Source organism: Scyliorhinus torazame, chromosome 29, assembly GCF_047496885.1.
Source record: "Scyliorhinus torazame isolate Kashiwa2021f chromosome 29, sScyTor2.1, whole genome shotgun sequence".
Classification (NCBI taxonomy): Eukaryota; Metazoa; Chordata; class Chondrichthyes; order Carcharhiniformes; family Scyliorhinidae; genus Scyliorhinus; species Scyliorhinus torazame.
Window position 1 is genome coordinate 35,747,953 of NC_092735.1, and position 17,386 is coordinate 35,765,338.

The following is a 17,386-nucleotide window of genomic DNA, read 5'->3' on the forward strand; positions in this document are numbered from 1 at the left end:
TGGAGGCTTTAGAGAGGGTGCAGAAGAGATTTACCAGAATGTTGCCTGGTATGGAGGGCATTAGCTACGAGGAGCGGTTGAATAAACTCGGTTTGTTCTCACTGGAAAGAAGGAGGTTGAGGGGAGACCTGATAGAGGTCTACAAAATTATGAGGGGCATAGACAGAGTGGATAGTCAGAGGCTTTTCCCCAGGGTAGAGGAGTCAATTACTAGGGGGCATAGGTTTAAGGTGAGAGGGGCAAGGTTTAGAGTAGATGTACGAGGCAAGTTTTTTACGCAGAGGGTAGTGGGTGCCTGGAACTCGCTACCAGAGGAGGTGGTGGAAGCAGCGACGATAGTGACATTTAAGGGGCATCTTGACCAATACATGAATAGGATGGGAATAGAGGGATACGGACCCAGGAAGTGTAGAAGATTGTAGTTAAGTCGGGCAGCATGGTTGGCACGGGCTTGGAGGGCCGAAGGGCCTGTTCCTGTGCTGTACTTTGTTCTTTGTTCTTTAGTGGTCGCACATGGTCGGTAGACTTTGAAATCCTCGTTCTCCGCAGCCCGTGTAGCTTCGCCACGTGCACCAGACCCCACCCAAGTCTTCCCCGACTGTCAATCTTCTTACTCACAATTACTGCCGGAAACCTTTGTTAAAACCTTACACAGCGGCAATGCGTTGCCCGATGTCTCTGTCTGTGCACGTGAGTCCGGCCGTGAGCATCTGTCGTTGCCCCCGATGCCGTCCCACAGTCAGTCGAAGAAATCTTCTCTCCAGGGATTTTTCTGCCAGTTTTCGCTGCTGTTATATTTCATTGTTGCTGCAAGGAGGAAAGGTATGGAGGTGCCCACACTCTGGATTATCCTAAAACACGATGAGAGGTTTTTCAAGGGTGTTGCTCAATACAATCAAGATATTGATCTGCCCAAAGTCCACACAAACACTCTGTTGATGCCTAACCAGCAGGAATTATTTCCGAGATGCATATCAATTTTTCGATGATGATCTTATATGAATGGTCTCTAAGTTATAACTTGCCCACAAATGGAGACATTCTCTCTGTATCCACGCTATCAAAACCGTCAATTCTAAAGGTCTCTATCGGGTCACCCCCCTCAGCCAAGACCCATGCCGTTCATTCCTTTGGAATAACCAACTCGCAGTCCTGCCATTATTCCCATGAAACCCCTTTCCCTCCACCCTGCCCAGGGCCTCTAAAAACCTTCTCTTGTTTTCTGTTGATCCGTTCTCAGAATCGGTGGACAAGAAGGGAATTTCTTGCCTCGAGAAAGTGGCAGTGAGCTGCTTCCGTGAGCCACTGTTGTTGGTGTGGGATAGGTGCACGCCCACAGTGCAGTTGCAGAGGACGTTTCCGGGATTTTGACCCAGTGATGCTGAACGAAAGGCTGATAAGCGTCCCAGAATGGGATGGCGCATGACCCGGAGGTCGTGCTGTTCCCATGCGGACGCTGCCCTCGTCCTCTTGACAAGACAGCAATTTTCACAATCGCTGTACATCTCAAAGCGGGTCACAGCCACTGAAGTACTTTTTGCAACCTACTCACTATTGCCAAGTAGGATGTACGGCTGTCAATTTGTGCACAGCAAGATCCACAAACAGCGGTGTGATAATGGCCTGGTAACGAGCTTTAGTGATGTTCGAGAAACATTCACGGTAGCACAGTGTTTAGCACTGTTGCTTCACAGCTCCAGGGACCCGAGTTCGATTCCCGGCTTGGGTCACTGTCTGTCCGGAGTCTGCACGTTCTCCCCGTGTCTGCGTGGGTTTCCTCCGGGAGCTCCGGTTTCCTCCCACAAAGTCCCGAATGATGTGCTTGTGAGGGGAATTGGACATTCTGAATTCTCCCTCAGCGTACCCGAACAGGCGCCGGAGTGTGGCGACTAGGGGATTTTCACAGTAACTTCATTGCAGTGTTAATGTGAGCCTACTTGTGACACTAATAAAGATTATTGTTATTATTATTAAATTGCCCTTTAGTGTCCAAAAGGTTAGGTAGGGGTTACTGGGTGATGGGGATAGGGTGGAGGCGTAGGCTTAAATAGGGTGCTCTTTCCAAAGCCTACTTGTGACACGAATAAAGATTATTATTCACCATCTGAGAGAAACAGAAGTAATGTTGTCAGAACTGGAGGGGCACGGTGAAGGCGGAGGGGGGGGGGGTGACTAAAATGAGGAAAAGAGCTACATGCCTGTGACAGGGGGCCTGATTATCAACACAACTGACATTTATATAGCCCCTTAAGCCTAGTAAAACATCCCAAACTGCTTTGAAGGAGCGTTACCAAAATTTGATTTGGATTTGGATCTGTTTATTGTCACGTGTACCGAGGTACAGTGAAAAGTATTTTTCTGCGAGCAGCTCAACAGATCATTAAGTACATGAAAAGAAAAGGAAAGAAAATACATAATAGGGCAACACAATGTAACTACATAAACACCGGCATCGGGTGAAGCATACAGGGTGTAGTGTTAATGAGGTCAGTCCATAAGAGGGTCATTTAGGAGTCTGGTGACAGTGGGGAAGAAGCTGTTTTTGAGTCTGTTCGTGCGTGTTCTCAGACTTCTGTATCTCCTGCCCGATGGAAGAAGTTGGAAGAGTGAGTAACCGGGGGGGGAGGGGGTCTTTGGTTATGCTGCCCGCTTTCCCCAGGCAGCAGGTAGATGGGAGGCAGGTTCAGAGCCGCATAAGGAGATAACAGGAGGGGTGGAGGAAAGCTTAGTCAAAGGCGGTTTCCGGGATCGTTTTAAAGGAGGAGAGAGGGGTTTCGGGAAGGTTTTCCAGGACCTGGGGCCTGGATAGCTGATGTTGGAGTGATGGAAATTGGGGATTGGCTCACAGGAGTGAGGGTAGCAAAGATTTCAGAGGGTGATAGGCCTGACGTAAAATGAAATGAAAATCGCTTATTGTCACGAGTAGGCTTCAATGAAGTTACTGTGAAAAGCCCCTAGTCGCCACATTCCGCCGCCTGTTCGGGGAGGCTGGTACGGGGGGGGGGGGGGGGAGCTATTGGGACTGAACGGCAAAGGGGTGAGAGTGCGAGGCACGAGGGGCAGAAGTGGAACAAGGAACTAAAGATGGCCCCAGGGGAGATGTGAACGGGAGTCACTGCCGTCTGCGGAGTGATGGTTGTGATCTCAGTTTGTTGATCTCGATGTTAATGCTTGAAGGTTTGTAAAATGCTCGCGTTATGAAGCAGATGCAATAGCGACTTTCAAAAAGGAATTGGATAAATGCTTGAAGAGAAAAATTGTGAAGGGGAGTGGGATTGGGCAGAAAAGAGAGGGTCTAATTGGATAGCTCCCGATGGGCTGAACGATGACTGAACGGTGGGCTTTTTCTGTGCCTGGTCTTTCTGTGAGGTGCTGCACCTCAGGCGAAAGACGATGCGTCGGGGAAGGCTATTGACGATGGTTCCTCTTCTTCTCTTCCTCAGGTAGGTTCGTTCTTCATGATTAACCTCTGCTTGGTTGTCATAGCGACACAGTTCTCGGAGACGAAGCAGCGGGAACACCAGCTGATGCAGGAGCAGCGGGCCCTGTACCTCTCGTCCAGTACGGTGGCTAGCTTCGCCGAGCCTGGGGACTGCTACGAGGAGATCTTCCAGTACGTGTGCCACATTCCTGCGCAAGGCCAAGCGCCGCACGGTGGGCCTCTTTGCCAGCTTGCACGCCCGTTTCCACAGCAACCGAGGAACCGCCGATTCCAGCATCTGCCAGAAGGAGTGCGGTAGGTAATCGAGCGAGAAGAGGGGGTGCTGAGGAAAGTTATTAAATGTACAACATAGCTATCTGGTTACATAAAAGTGAACTCTCGTTTCTGTAGCATTTTTTAACCATCTAAGGATGTCCTGCAGCGCTTCGTGGCCAGTGTAGCATTTTGAAGTGTGGTCACTGTTGCAATGGAGGGACCGTAGTGCTGTGTTATTATAATATCTTGGGCTCTTTACTATACAAGACACAAGGCACCAATCGCTCATTGGGTTTGGGTAAGCACTTTGCAGGTTCATTTAGTAAGAACAGTTAGGGATAGGTATAAAACCATCAGAGGTGTGTGTGTGTGTGTCTGTGTGTGTGTGTGTGTCTGTGTGTTTGTCTGTGCTCTGCACAAAGAAAAAGTGGAACAATGACACACTTCCTTTCTCGTGCTGTCGCGCTATCCCTTAAAGGCTTTTTACAACATCCCTCTTTCTTTTTAAAGATATTGCCCCCCCCTCCCCCGCTTCCAAAGAAGTGCAACTGTTTACAATACATGTTCATGTTTAGTCACCATTACGTCAGGACATATAACTGATGAGTCTATGAGTTTTTAAGGTGCAGAGATAATCTGCTGGTATGCCCAGGTCTTGTCAAGAAACCATACACTGGTTAAACCCTCAGCGCTGCAGGTGCGGCACGTGGCACAGTGGTTAGCACTGGGACTATGGCGCTGAGGACCCGGGTTCGAAACCCGGCCCTGGGTCACTGTCCGTGTGGAGTTTGCACATTCTCCCCACGTCTGCGTGGGTTTCGCCCCACAACCCACAAAGATGTGCTGGTTAGGTGGATTGGCCACGCTAAATTGCCCCTTAGCTGGAAAAAAATGATTGGGTACTCTAAATTTATATTAAAAAAACATTTAGCACTGCTGCCTCACAGCGTCAGAGACCCGAGTTCAATTCTGGCCTTGGGTCCCTGTCTGTATCGAGTTTGCACGTTCGCTCCATGTCTGCATGGGTCTCCTCCGGGTGCTCCGGTTTCCTTCCACACTCCATAGATGTGTAAGTTAGATGGATTGGCCATGCTAAATTGCCCTTTAGTGTCCAAAGATGTGCAAGTTAGGTGGAGTTATGGGGTTATGGCAATAGAACGGGGAAGTGGGCCTAGGTAGGGTTCTCTTTCAGAGGGTCGGTGTACACTTGGTGGGCTGAATGGCCTCCTTCTACACTGGAGGAATTCTATGGGTCTATGGTTCTATTTGGATAGTCCGTGAATTGCGTCCCAATTCAAACTGTAATTTGGTGGGTGTTCTGATAATGTCCCTTTGCACTTCCTTCTCCCAGAGTACCTGGGGTGAATGTCACTTTCACCACTTTTCCGAAGCTCCCAAAGAGAAATTGTGGCAGGAATACACAAATGAGCATTGGTGTCTTGGCTTTCAATTCAATTAGTTGTTCAGTAACCCCTCAAGCCAGTAATTACCGCAACTATCTCTGGCCCAATTTTTAGGATTTTCTTTTTCGCTTGATCCTCGCTCGCTCGCTATCGATCCGGCCCACGCCCTGGTCACTCGCCCAGGTCTGATTTCTCGGTGCGCTGTCCCACTTACGGAACTAACAGACAAAGTACTGCAATCCCCACCTCAAGGGATCCATCTGCTTGCCAGCTCTTTGCTTGATCACTTGCTCGGCGCTGTGCCTCTCAAGCTTTTCCTTGCAGTCCCGATGGTGCAATTTCAACACTCTTTGATGTTACAACTTCATTGTGGGCTGGCCAAAGTTTCAAGGGCCTCCTCATGCCATGTAGCACGATCTAAGGCTGTTCACCATGCCACACCTATACTTAATCCAGGGGTGGGTCAACACTTAGTGGTCATTTATTAAAACTAGGCACATGAAATCAGTTTTGCATTGGTATAAAGAACATCAGAGCTGTGCGTGTGTGCTCTGCTCAAAGCAAAAGTGAAAACTAAGACTAGATCACACGATATTTCCCTTCCCATAATGTCATGCTGATGTCCTTTTAAAGGCATATCTCAATAGCTGGCAGACAATTTGTGCACAGCAAGCTCCTACAAACAGCAATGACAATGGACTCAGGTCGTCTGTTCTTTCGGGAGGTTGGTTGAAGGATATTTTTTGGACAGAACTTCCTTATTCAAAACACTGGTTGTGTGATCATTTGCACCCAGGTCAGTGGACAGTGCGTGTTGGCCCCCCTTCAGCAAAGACCCTCCAACAGGGCGGCGCTCCCTTCAGCACCGCACTTGGGAGTGTCAACCTGGATTTTGTGCTCAGGTCTCTTAAGAGTGAATGTATGACTTTGTGACTCAAAGGCGCCAGGCTACCCATTGACCCATTGCGGAAACCACAAGAGTCCATTTAACACCAGATAATCAGGGAACTGTACTGTAAGATTTCACTGCCACAGACTGAAGCCCTCCATCAGATGAGAGTTGTATAAAAGCATTCAACAAACAACTCAACTATTCATTGTCTTTTTCCACTAATGTCCTTTCCAAATAGCAGAGCATGGAATATTTATGAAGTGCGACATTTTCAGGCAAGGAGTCTCTTGCGTGTAGCTGTGTCGATCTGTCAGATTCAGCTTTTCCAAGTTTAACCAAGGCGAGTGTGTTAGCTGATGGAAGTGAAGACCTTGGGCGAAATTCTCCGTTATCGGCGGAAAGTCCGCCGATCGGCGCAAAAAACGGCGCAAATCCGACTTGCGTCACGTCGGAAAAATGGGTCGATAGTCTCCGGCCCGAAATGGGCTAGCAGCGACGTAACGGGATCCGCGGTTGCGCAGTGGTTCACGCCGTGCAGCGTCATACGCGCTGCACGGCGTGACGGCTCATAAGGCCGCGCTGCTCCCCCCCACCCGACCGGAACACCCGACCGCAACACCCGACTGGATGGCTGGCCGTCGCTCAGCCCCGAGGTTCGAGTCACGCGATGTGGAGGCGCTCCTGGTCGCGGTGGAGCAGAGGAGGATGCCCTGTATCCCGGGCACGGCCGCAGAGTTGCCCCACGCCACAGCCGGCGTCTGTGGAGGGAAGTGGCAGAGGCCGTCACCGCTGTGGCCCTGACACCACGGACAGGCACCCAGTGCCACAAGAAGGTGAACAACCTCGTCAGAGCAGGCAGGGTGAGCCTCCCCATATCCCCCATATCCCCCCCTCCCCCATATCCCCCCCTCCCCCATATCCCCCCTCCCCCATATCCCCCATATCCCCCCTCCCCCATATCCCCCCCCATATCCCCCCTCCCCATATCCCCCATATCCCCCCTCCCCCATATCCCCCTCCCCCATATCCCCCCTCCCCATATCCCCCATATCCCCCCTCCCCCATATCCCCCCCTCCCATATCCCCCCTCCCCCATATCCCCCATATCCCCCCTCCCCCATATCCCCCATATCCCCCCCCTCCCCCATATCCCCCCTCCCCATATCCCTCCTCCCCCATATCCCCCCTCCCCCATATCCCCCTCCCCCATATCCCCCTCCCCCATATCCCCCCTCCCCCATATCCCCCATATCCCCCCTCCCCCATATCCCCCCTCCCCCATATCCCCCCTCCCCCATATCCCCCCTCCCCCATATCCCCCCCTCCCCATATCCCCCCCTCCCCCATATCCCCATATCCCCAAGTGAATCCAGCCCTAACCTTAACCTCTGCAATGCACGCGCAACCGATGGCGTGCATTCATATACCTGCCTAACAGTGTTGCCTTTTACCCCTGCCACCACCCCCCCCCCCCACCCCCCACAGGAGAAGCGCGCACACAACAATAGGGAGCATGCGAGGACTGGAGGAGGGCCCGCTGATGAGAGGCCACTGACCGTACACTAGGAAAGGGCCCTGGAACTGGCTGGCGGACCTGAGGACCGGGAGGTTGCTGATGCAGAGGTCGGGGGCGTACTAGCGAGTGAGCCACCGACAGCCCGTCCCCATATCCCCCCTCCCCTATATCCCCCTCCCCCGTATCACCTGATCACTGCCTGATGTCTAACCATGCATGCTTCATTGTGTATTGCAGGACCAAACGTCCAGGCACCCATCCCCGCAGATGCAGACCGCCCGCAGGATGCCCCTTGGAGACCACGGGAGACGGAGAGACCTGCACCCTCCAGCATGCGACGCCCGCAGGATGCCCCTCGGAGACCACAGGAGACGGAGAGACCCGCACCCTCCAGCATGCGACGCCCGCAGGATGCCCCTCGGAGACCACGGAGACGGAGAGACCCGCACCCTCCAGCATGCGACGCCCGCAGGATGCCCCTCGGAGACCACGGGAGACGGAGAGACCCGCACCCTCCAGCATGCGACGCCCGCAGGATGCCCCTCGGAGACCACAGGAGACGGAGAGACCCGCACCCTCCAGCATGCGACGCCCGCAGGATGCCCCTCGGAGACCACAGGAGACGGAGAGACCCGCACCCTCCAGCATGCGACGCCCGCAGGATGCCCCTCGCACACCACGGGAGACGGAGAGACCCGCACCCTCCAGCATGCGACGCCTGCAGGATGCCCCTCGCACACCACGGGAGACGGAGAGACCTGGAGCAACAGGGAGACGACACCCCCGTCACGTGCGGGAGCGACCACCCAGCGATGAGGGGGGCAGCCACAGGCCCCCGTCACATCCGAGCCAGGACACCACTACCCAGGACACCACTACCCAGGACACCACTACCCAGGACACCACTACCCAGGACACCCCTACCCGGGACAGCACTACCCAGGACACCCCTACCCGGGACAGCACTACCCAGGAAGACGAAATACCGGACAGTGAGTCAGAGTGGATGGGTGGAGACGAACCCCCACCCCAAAGTGCCATGGACTCAGAGTGGGACGAAGAACACGACACAACGCCACTGCTGTCACCAACACCCTCCACCATCGCAGAAACACTCACCACGGTTGGGCACTTTAGTGATGAGGCGTCTGGTACACTCACTGGTGCGCACAACACAGCCGTCCCGGTACAGCAGGTGGAGGTAGGAGCAGCAGAGGGACCGGGCGGTCGGAGGGCAGCCCACGCCAAGCGAACATCTGCCGCCCAGATGGATCCCGGGTTCCTGCAGTTCCCACACCCACACATAGATCCAATGCAACCACCGACCCGGAGACGAGCGAAGAGGGTGACGGGCGGCTTGGCGGCGGCTGCGGTCGCAGGTGGAGGAGTCCACCCGCGTCCAGGAGCTGGGAGTGGTGCCGGTCATGCGTGCCACCCAGGCTGACACCGCACGGGTGGCGTCCGCGGTGGAGGCAATGGGTGCGACGGTGTCAGACATGGGGAACGGTTTGCGAGGCCTGGGGCCTTCCGTGCAGGCGGCGTCTGTGGCCCAGGAAATGGCTGCCCTCTCACAGGAGGCCATGAGCAGTGCCAGCGCCAGATGGCAGAGGCGCTCCACGCCATAGCCCAGCCTCTGCAGGCCATGGCCCAGTCTCAGCAGGCCATGGCCCAGTCTCAGCAGGCCATGGCCCAGTCTCTGCAGGCCATCGCTGAGGGCATCGGCGCCAGTGGCCATGTGCGAGCTGGCGTCGCACTGTCACAGACAGGGTTTGCCAACACCCTGGGCTCCATGGCTGCAAACCTGCAGACCCCTGTCGATACCAGCACGGGCCTCCAGGACTGGCAGCGCCAGATGTCGGGGGGGCGTCGGATGGCCAGTCCGTTCGCATCACCCACCCATGTAGAGGCCTGGGGGCCATCGGGCACCCCGAGGGAGGAGGAGGTGGTGTGGTCCGTCCCGGCTCCCTCTGTAGGGGAGGTCCCGGTACACCGTGACACCTCGGACTCCCCCCCTTCCGTCCCAGGTGCATCGGGTGGGCAACGGGCAGGACAGGCTGGCAGCTCGCCATCCAGTCGCCCGGGCCGCAGCCTGGCCCATCTAGGCCAGGACGCCCAGGAAACAGCCGCCAAAGGGATCCAGTGTCAGAGGGCAGGAATCACAGGAGTCCACCTCCAGTTCTGCTGTACCGTCTGGGGAACCACGTAGACGTAGTCAAAGGGCCCGTAAGGCCAAACAATTAGACACTGAGTAAGTTGGCACGGGTGCAGGGCACAGATGAGTTTTAGGGGCTAGGGCACGTGCATGAACTCCTTTGGTTATTAAAGTCAATGTTATACCTACAGAAGCTGCCTTTGTGCTCTGTCCAAAGTGTGCGGGGGTGTCATGTACGTTGAGCGCAAGTGTGTGTGTGAGGGGTGGTCTTACCTCAGCCCCAGGTGAGTCTGCCCCCCTTCCCCCTGGGCCGCCATCAACATCCCCCGGGCAGAGGACAGGACCGTGCGCTGCAGTGTCACAGCCGCATGCAGGGATGGTCCGGGTGGATGGTGGTACTGTGGCCATGGGTCAGACATAGTCCAACGATGTAGAGTCAGGAGCTCATCGCAGGGCGGGTTGTCATCATCCTCCATGGCCTGCAATAGACACGCGTCCACCCGCAACTGTGTGAGCCCGGCCCGTTGTGCCGCAGGTGGATCGGCAATGAGGGGGGGGGGGGTGGTGTGCATGCGGGTGTGGTGGGTGGGGTTGGGGAGGGGGGTGAGGGTGCTGGGTGGGTGGATGGGTGGGGGGCGTGGGTGGTCGGCTGTTGCCATGGTGTGCGGTCTGTGGCCATACTACCCGATTCCCACGCCCATCTAGTCAGTGAAGCGGGCGGCTATCAGTCTGTCCCGTGCCCGCTGGGCCAGCCGGTAACGGTGGACAGCCACCCGCCTGTGTCTACCCCGTCTGCCCTGACCATTGCCCCCATCCCCCTCATCTGGGGAGGACTGGTCCTCTTCCTGCTGCTCCTCCACTCCGCCCTCCTCTGCCTGCGGCACATCGCCCCTCTGCTGGGCTATGTTGTGCAGGACGCAGCACACCACAATGATGCGGCCGACCCTATCTGACCGATACTGGAGGGCGCCCCCAGAGAGGTCCAGGCACCTGAAACGCATCTTCAGCACGCCAAAGCACCTCTCGATCACTCCCCTTGTCGCTACAATGGGCATCATTGTAGCGGTTCTCCGCCTCATTGCGTGGCCTCCGTATAGGCGTCATCAGCCACGATCGCAATGGGTAGCCCCTGTCGCCCAGCAACCAGCCCCTCAGCCGGGGATGGCGTCCCTCGTACATGCCGGGGATGGATGACCGCGACAACACGAATGAGTCGTGTACATTGCCTGGGTGACGGGCGCAGACGTGCAGGATCATCATGCGGTGGTCGCAGACCACCTGTACGTTCATCGAATAGGTCCCCTTCCTATTAGTGAACACGGCCCTGTTATCTGCAGGTGGCCGCACGGCGACGTGCATCCCATCTATCGCGCCCTGGACCATGGGGAACCCGGCAACGGCAGAGAAGCCCACGGCCCGGGCATCTTGGCTGGCCCGGTCCACGGGGAAGCGGATGTAGCGGTGCGCCATGGCATATAGGGCATCTGTCACTGCCCGGATGCACCAATGCACCGATGTCTGCGATATGCCGGACAGGTCCCCACTCGGTGCCTGGAATGACCCCGTTGCATAAAAGTTCAGGGCCACCGTAACCTTGATGGAGAGGGTGTCCCCCGCCAGCGCCACGCGGTGACAGGTGTGCCAGCAGGTGGCAGATGTGTGCCACGGTTTCCCGGCTCATCCGGAGTCTCCTCCTGCATTCCCGGTCCGTGAGGTCCTGGTATGACTGCCAGGGCCGGTACACACGGGGCGCCCTCGGGTGCCTCCGTTGCCGTGGGGCCGCGACATCCTCCTCCCCCTCCTCGTCCTGTCGGTCAGGTGTCCCTCCAGCCTGGGCGGCTGCCGCCTGCCCCTCTGCGGCAGCCTGCGCCGCCTCTCTGGCACGCTCCTCCTCCTCCTCCTCCTCCTCATCCAGGGCAACATAGACATGAGCGGCTGCCACCACGGCTGCCAACATCGCTGGATGATCTGAAAACATGACGGCCTGGTGGGGGGGAGGGGAACGACGACATGTCATCATTGCCCATATCCCCTCCTCCCCCCAGCCAGGTGGCATGGACCGCATGGGTCCAACTGTTGGAGGCTGGCACCTGGCCAGGTGGACCAACTCACTTGCCCTCCCATCCCCCTCCTCGGCATGGACACCCCCCCAACCTCCACCCCAGCACGAACCCCCCCCAACCTCCACCCCAGCACGGACCCCCCCCCAACCTCCACCCCGGCACGGATCCCCCCCAACCTCCACCCCAGCACGGATTCCCACCCAACCTCCACCCCAGCACGGACCCCACCCCCAACCTCCACCCCGGCACGGACCCCCCCCCAACCTCCACCACAGCACGGACCCCCCCCCAACCTCCACCCCAGCACGGACCCCCCCCAACCCCCAACCTCCACCCCAGCACGGACCCCCCCCCCCAACCTCCACCCCAGCACGGACCCCCCCCCAACCTCCACCCCGGCACGGACCCCCCCCCAACCTCCACCCCAGCACGGACCCCCCCCCAACCCCCAACCTCCACCCCCGGCACGGATCCCCCCCCCCAACCTCCACACCGGCACGGCACGGACCCCCCCCCCAACCTCCACCCCAGCACGGACCCCCCCCAACCCCCAACCTCCACCCCAGCACGGACCCCCCCCCCCAACCTCCACCCCAGCACGGACCCCCCCCCCAACCTCCACCCCGGCACGGACCCCCCCCAACCTCCACCCCAGCACGGACCCCCCCCAACCCCCAACCTCCACCCCGGCACGGATCCCCCCCCCAACCTCCACACCGGCACGGCACGGACCCCCCCCCCCAACCTCCACCCCAGCACGGACCCCCCCCAACCTCCACCCCAGCACGGACCCCCCCCAACCCCCAACCTCCACCCCGGCACGGACCCCCCCCCAACCTCCATCCCAGCACGGACCCCCCCCCAACCTCCACCACGGCACGGACCCCCCCCAACCTCCACCCCAACACAGACCCCCCCCAACCCCCAACCTCCACCCCGGCACGGACCCCCCCCCAACCTCCACACCGGCACGGCACGGACCCCCCCCCCAACCTCCACCCCAGCACGGACCCCCCCCAACCCCCAACCTCCACCCCGGCACGGACCCCCCCCAACCTCCATCCCAGCACGGACCCCCCCCCAACCTCCACCACGGCACGGACCCCCCCCCCAACCTCCACCCCAGCACAGACCCCCCCCAACCCCCAACCTCCACCCCAGCACGGACCCCGCCCCCAACCTCCACCCCGGCACGGACCCCCTCCCGGCACTCCTCCGGAGCCCAGCCTACTCTAACCACCCCCCCCCCGCCGCACACACACACACACAACCCGAGACACACCTCTCCTCACGCAATCAGACTGCGGCCACGCCATCGCCTGCCCAGAGCCAACCCCCCAGGCCGTCACTCACCTCCACGCTGGTCGGCGTGAGCCTGGAGCACCGGGTCACGCCGATGAAAAGGAGGTTTGATTCACGTCGACGTGAACGGTCATCACGTCGACGGGACTTCGGCCCATCCGGAAGGGAGAATATCGGCAGGCCGAAAATCGGCTGCCTTGCGCAGACCCGTGACATTCTCCGCGGCAGCGGCGCCATTAACGCCCCGCCGACTTTTCTCCCTTCGGAGACTTCGGCGGGGGCGGGGGCGGGATTCACGGCGGCCAACGGCCATTCTCCGACCCTCTGGGGGGTCGGAGAATGACGCCCCTTGTTGTGTTTTGTATCAGTTGAAACTGCAGACGCATTTCAGATCAACTCAAATGGCACAATCTCAGAGGCGGACTTTTCCAATTCGGAAATCAAAGTGAAGAGGGCTAGCAACCAGGGTGGGCGCGGCAGCACAGTGGTTAGCACTGTCGCTTCACAGATCCAGGGTCTCAGGTTCGATTCCCGGCTTGGGTCACTGTCTGTGCGGAGTCTGCACGTTCTCTCCGTGTCTGCGTGGGTTTCCTCTGGGTGCTCCGGTTTCCTCCCACAGTCCAAAGACGTGCAGGTTAGGTGGATTGGCCGTGCTAAATTGCCCTTAGTGTCCAAAGGAGTTGGGTGGGGTTGCTGGGTTATGGGTATGGGGTAGAGGTGCGGGCTTAAGTAGGACACTCTTTCCAAGGGCCGGTGCAGACTCAATGGGTTGAATGTTCTCTTCCTGCACTGTAAATTCTAGGCTCTATGCTCGAGCTGAAAGGGAAGTAGAAGCAATAAAAGTGGGAAGTAGGCAAATATAGAAAATGAAAAATTTGCACGATAATACGTAAAGAGCAGAGGTAGTGGGAATAATAAGACAACTCTTTTTCAAAGAGCTGCCCCACGCAGGATGGGTTGAATGGTCTTCTCCTGCACTGTAAGGCTCTGTGACTCAAAAGAGTTACAAGTGCATATGGACCGGGTGAATTTCCTCACTTTTCCACCGCCAAAACTAACGAACGCAAAGGTTACGAGACGGAGTCCAAAGAAACTGATTTTCATAAAGGATCAAATGTCTGCTTCTTTATTTTTACACAGCGTGCTTCGCCACATCCTTCAGACACACTGAAAACGTTTCACACACGGGGCGTGACCTTTGATGTGCTGTCAGTGTTGCAAAGTCAATTCATCTCAACTTCCCTTTCATCCAAATGTATCTTGAGCCCCAGGGTAATCGTCTCCACACCCTGACTGAGAGACCATGCCAAGCAAATGTCGCTCTCTCGCTCTCTCTCTCTATTTCTATCTCTCTCTCAATGCTCAGAGTCCTGATATCAGACGGACATTAGAAATGAGAGCAGGTGCAGGCAATGTAGCCTCTCCAGCCAATCCCACCAAATGACTGCGGCTGTTTTTCTGTCTCAATCCCACCTTCCACCCACCCCCTTCCCATTTCCCATGATTCCTCCCACCCCTTCCCATCTCCCATGATCCCTCCAAAGAGACCAAAAACCTCTCAACTCTAAATATACTCATGGTGTGGAGATGCCGGCGTTGGACTGGGGTGAGCACAGTAAGAAGTCTTACAACACCAGGTTAAAGTCCAACAGGTTTGTTTCGAATCACTAGCTTTCGGAGCACTGCTCCTTCATCACTCACCTAATGAAGGAGCTTCTCTCCGCAAGCTAGTGATTCGAAACAAATCTGTTGGACTTTAACCTGGTGTTGTAAGACTTCTTACTAAATATACTCAACAATGCATATTTTAGATTTTTAATTTGACTCTAATTCCATTTACGTCTCCCCCGGCTCAGCTGCTCCAGTTTATTCAATCTGTCAACACCTTAGAACCACAGAATAGAATCATAGAATCCCTACAGTGCAGAAGGAGGCCATTCGGCCCATTGAGTCTGCGCCGTACCCTCTGAAAGAGCACCCTCTCTGGCAAACTCCCCCACCCTATCTCTGAAACCACACCTAGCCTGCGCATCTTTGGACTGCGGGAGGAAACCGGAGCACCCGGAGGAAACCCACGCAGACCTGGGAGAACGTGCAAACTCCGCACAGCCACCCAAGGCAGAATTGAACCCGTGCCCCTGAAGCTGTGAGTGCTAGGCACTGTGCTATCGTGCCACCTTACCAACCTTATTCTGGTCAGCCCCTAAACCACCTCTATTGATTTGGGATGTGGCATCCCTGGCAGGACTGACATTTATTGCCAATCCTTGGTTGGGGCAGCACGGTAGCACAAGTGGCTAGCACTGTGGCTTCACAGCGTCAGGGTCCCAGGTTCGATTCCCTGCTGGGTCGCTGTCTGTGCGGAGTCTGCACGTTCTCCCCGTGTGTGCGTGGGTTTCCTCCGGGTGCTCCAGTTTCCTCCCACAGTCCAAAGACGTGCAGGTCAGGTGGATTGGCCGTGATAAATTGCCCTTCGTGTCCAAAAAGGGTAGGAGGGGTTATCGGGTTCCGGGGATAGGGTGGAAGTGAGGGCTGGAGTGGGTCGGTGCAGACTCGATGCACTTGCATGTTCTATGTTGCCCTGAAAAACCTCTTCAGTCCATGAGTAATTTGATACAGCCGAACGTCTTGCCAGGGTCGTTAAGAGTCAACCACACCAATGTGGGTTTGGAGTCACGTGTAGGCCAGACTGGGTAACAGCGGCAGATTTCCCTCCCAAATAGGAATGAGACCAGCCAAGTAACAATCGAGATGACAGCATGAACGCCCCTCCTAATTATAGCACCTTCCTTGGATAGAGTCGTGTAGTAGTTGCGTTGGTGGACTGACCGACAGAAAGCCGTACCAGCACTGACCAGAGGTGGTTGGACTGGTGCTTGAAACCCAGCTGCTTCACCGATGTCAGAGGTGTTTTTGGGGTGGGATATTAAACCGAGGCACCGTCAAGTCAGCGTAAAAGATCCCCACGACACCGTTTTGAAGAGTTCTTCCAGAGTCCTGATTAATATTTATCCCTTAACCAACATCGCAGCAACAGATTATCTGGGCCACCCTCACATGGTTGTGGGACTTGCTGCCCGAACATTGCCTGCCACGCTCACAAATTTAAGTGAATATTTCGAGGAGGTGGCTAGGTGTGTAGGTGAGGGCAACGTAGTTGATGTAGTCTCTACATGGACTTCAGTAAGGCTTTTGACAAAGTTCCACATGGGAGACTGGTCAAGAAGGTAAGAGCCCATGGGACCCGGGGCAAATTGGATCCAAGATTGGCAGGGGGCAGAGGGTGATGGTTGAAGGTTGTTTTTGTAACTGGAAGCCTGTGTCCAGTGGTGTTCCGCAGGGGTCGGTGCTGGGTCCTTGCTGTACGGTAATGACCTGGGCGTGAATGTAGGAGGTAAGGTCAGTACGTTTGCAGATTACACAAAAATGTTGTGGTAAATAGTGAGGAGGAAAGTCTTAGATTACAGGACGATATAGACGGCCTGGTCAGGTGGCAGAACAGCTGCAAATGGAATTTAATCCTGAAAAGTTGTGAGGTGATGCATTTTGGGAGGGCGAACAGGGCAAGGGAATACACAATAAATGGTAGGCCCCCCCCAGCAAGTACAGAGAATCAGAGGGACCTTGGGTGCATGTCCATCGATCCCTGAAGGCAGCAGGACCAATAGGTAAGATGATTAAGGAGGCTAATGGGATATTTGCCTTTATTAACCGAGGCAGTGAATGTCAGAGCAGGGAGGTTGTGACGGAGCTGTATAAAACGCTGGTTAGGTCACAGCTGGAGCACTGGGTGCAGTTCTGGCCACCTCACTACAGGAAGGATGTGATTGCACTGGAGAGGGTGCAGAGGAGATTCACCAGGACGTTGTCCGGGCTGGAGCGTTTCAGCTACGAAGAGAGGCTGCTTAGGCTGGGGTTATTCTCCTTGGAGCAGAGAAGGCTGAGGGGGGGGACCGGATTGAGGTTTTAAAAATGATGAGGGACATTGATGGGGTGGATAGGAAGGAATTTTTCTCCTGAGTGGCGGGGTCAATGACCAGGGGGCACAGATCAAATGGGCAGGAGGTTTATAGGAAATGTGAGAGGGAAACATTTTGACCCAGAAGGTGGGGGAATCCGGAATTCGCTGCCTGAAAGGGTGGGAGAGGTGGGAACCCTCACAACATTTAAGAAGTATTAGAAGGCTACGGACCAAGTGCTATAAAATATGACGAGGGTAAATAGGTGCTTGATGGGCGGCACAGACAGGATGGGCAGAAGGGCCTCTTTCCTTACTGTAAAACTCTCTGACTCTATTAACGTCCTTTATCGCCAATTAGTCTTCGTTGTGCATTGCTTCCCCTCCTTCATGATTCCCGTTT

At 56.1% G+C, this 17,386-nt stretch overlaps 1 protein-coding gene across 1 annotated transcript in view; it reads left to right on the top strand.

The window, feature by feature from the left end:
* Nucleotides 1-17,386, top strand: part of cacna1ia (calcium voltage-gated channel subunit alpha1 Ia) — a 229,704-nt gene that overhangs the window by 49,447 nt on the left and 162,871 nt on the right. The window contains 2 exon segments of the mRNA XM_072492567.1: nucleotides 3,444-3,629; nucleotides 3,631-3,736. Of these exon segments, the coding sequence (XP_072348668.1) occupies nucleotides 3,444-3,629; nucleotides 3,631-3,736 (292 nt within the window).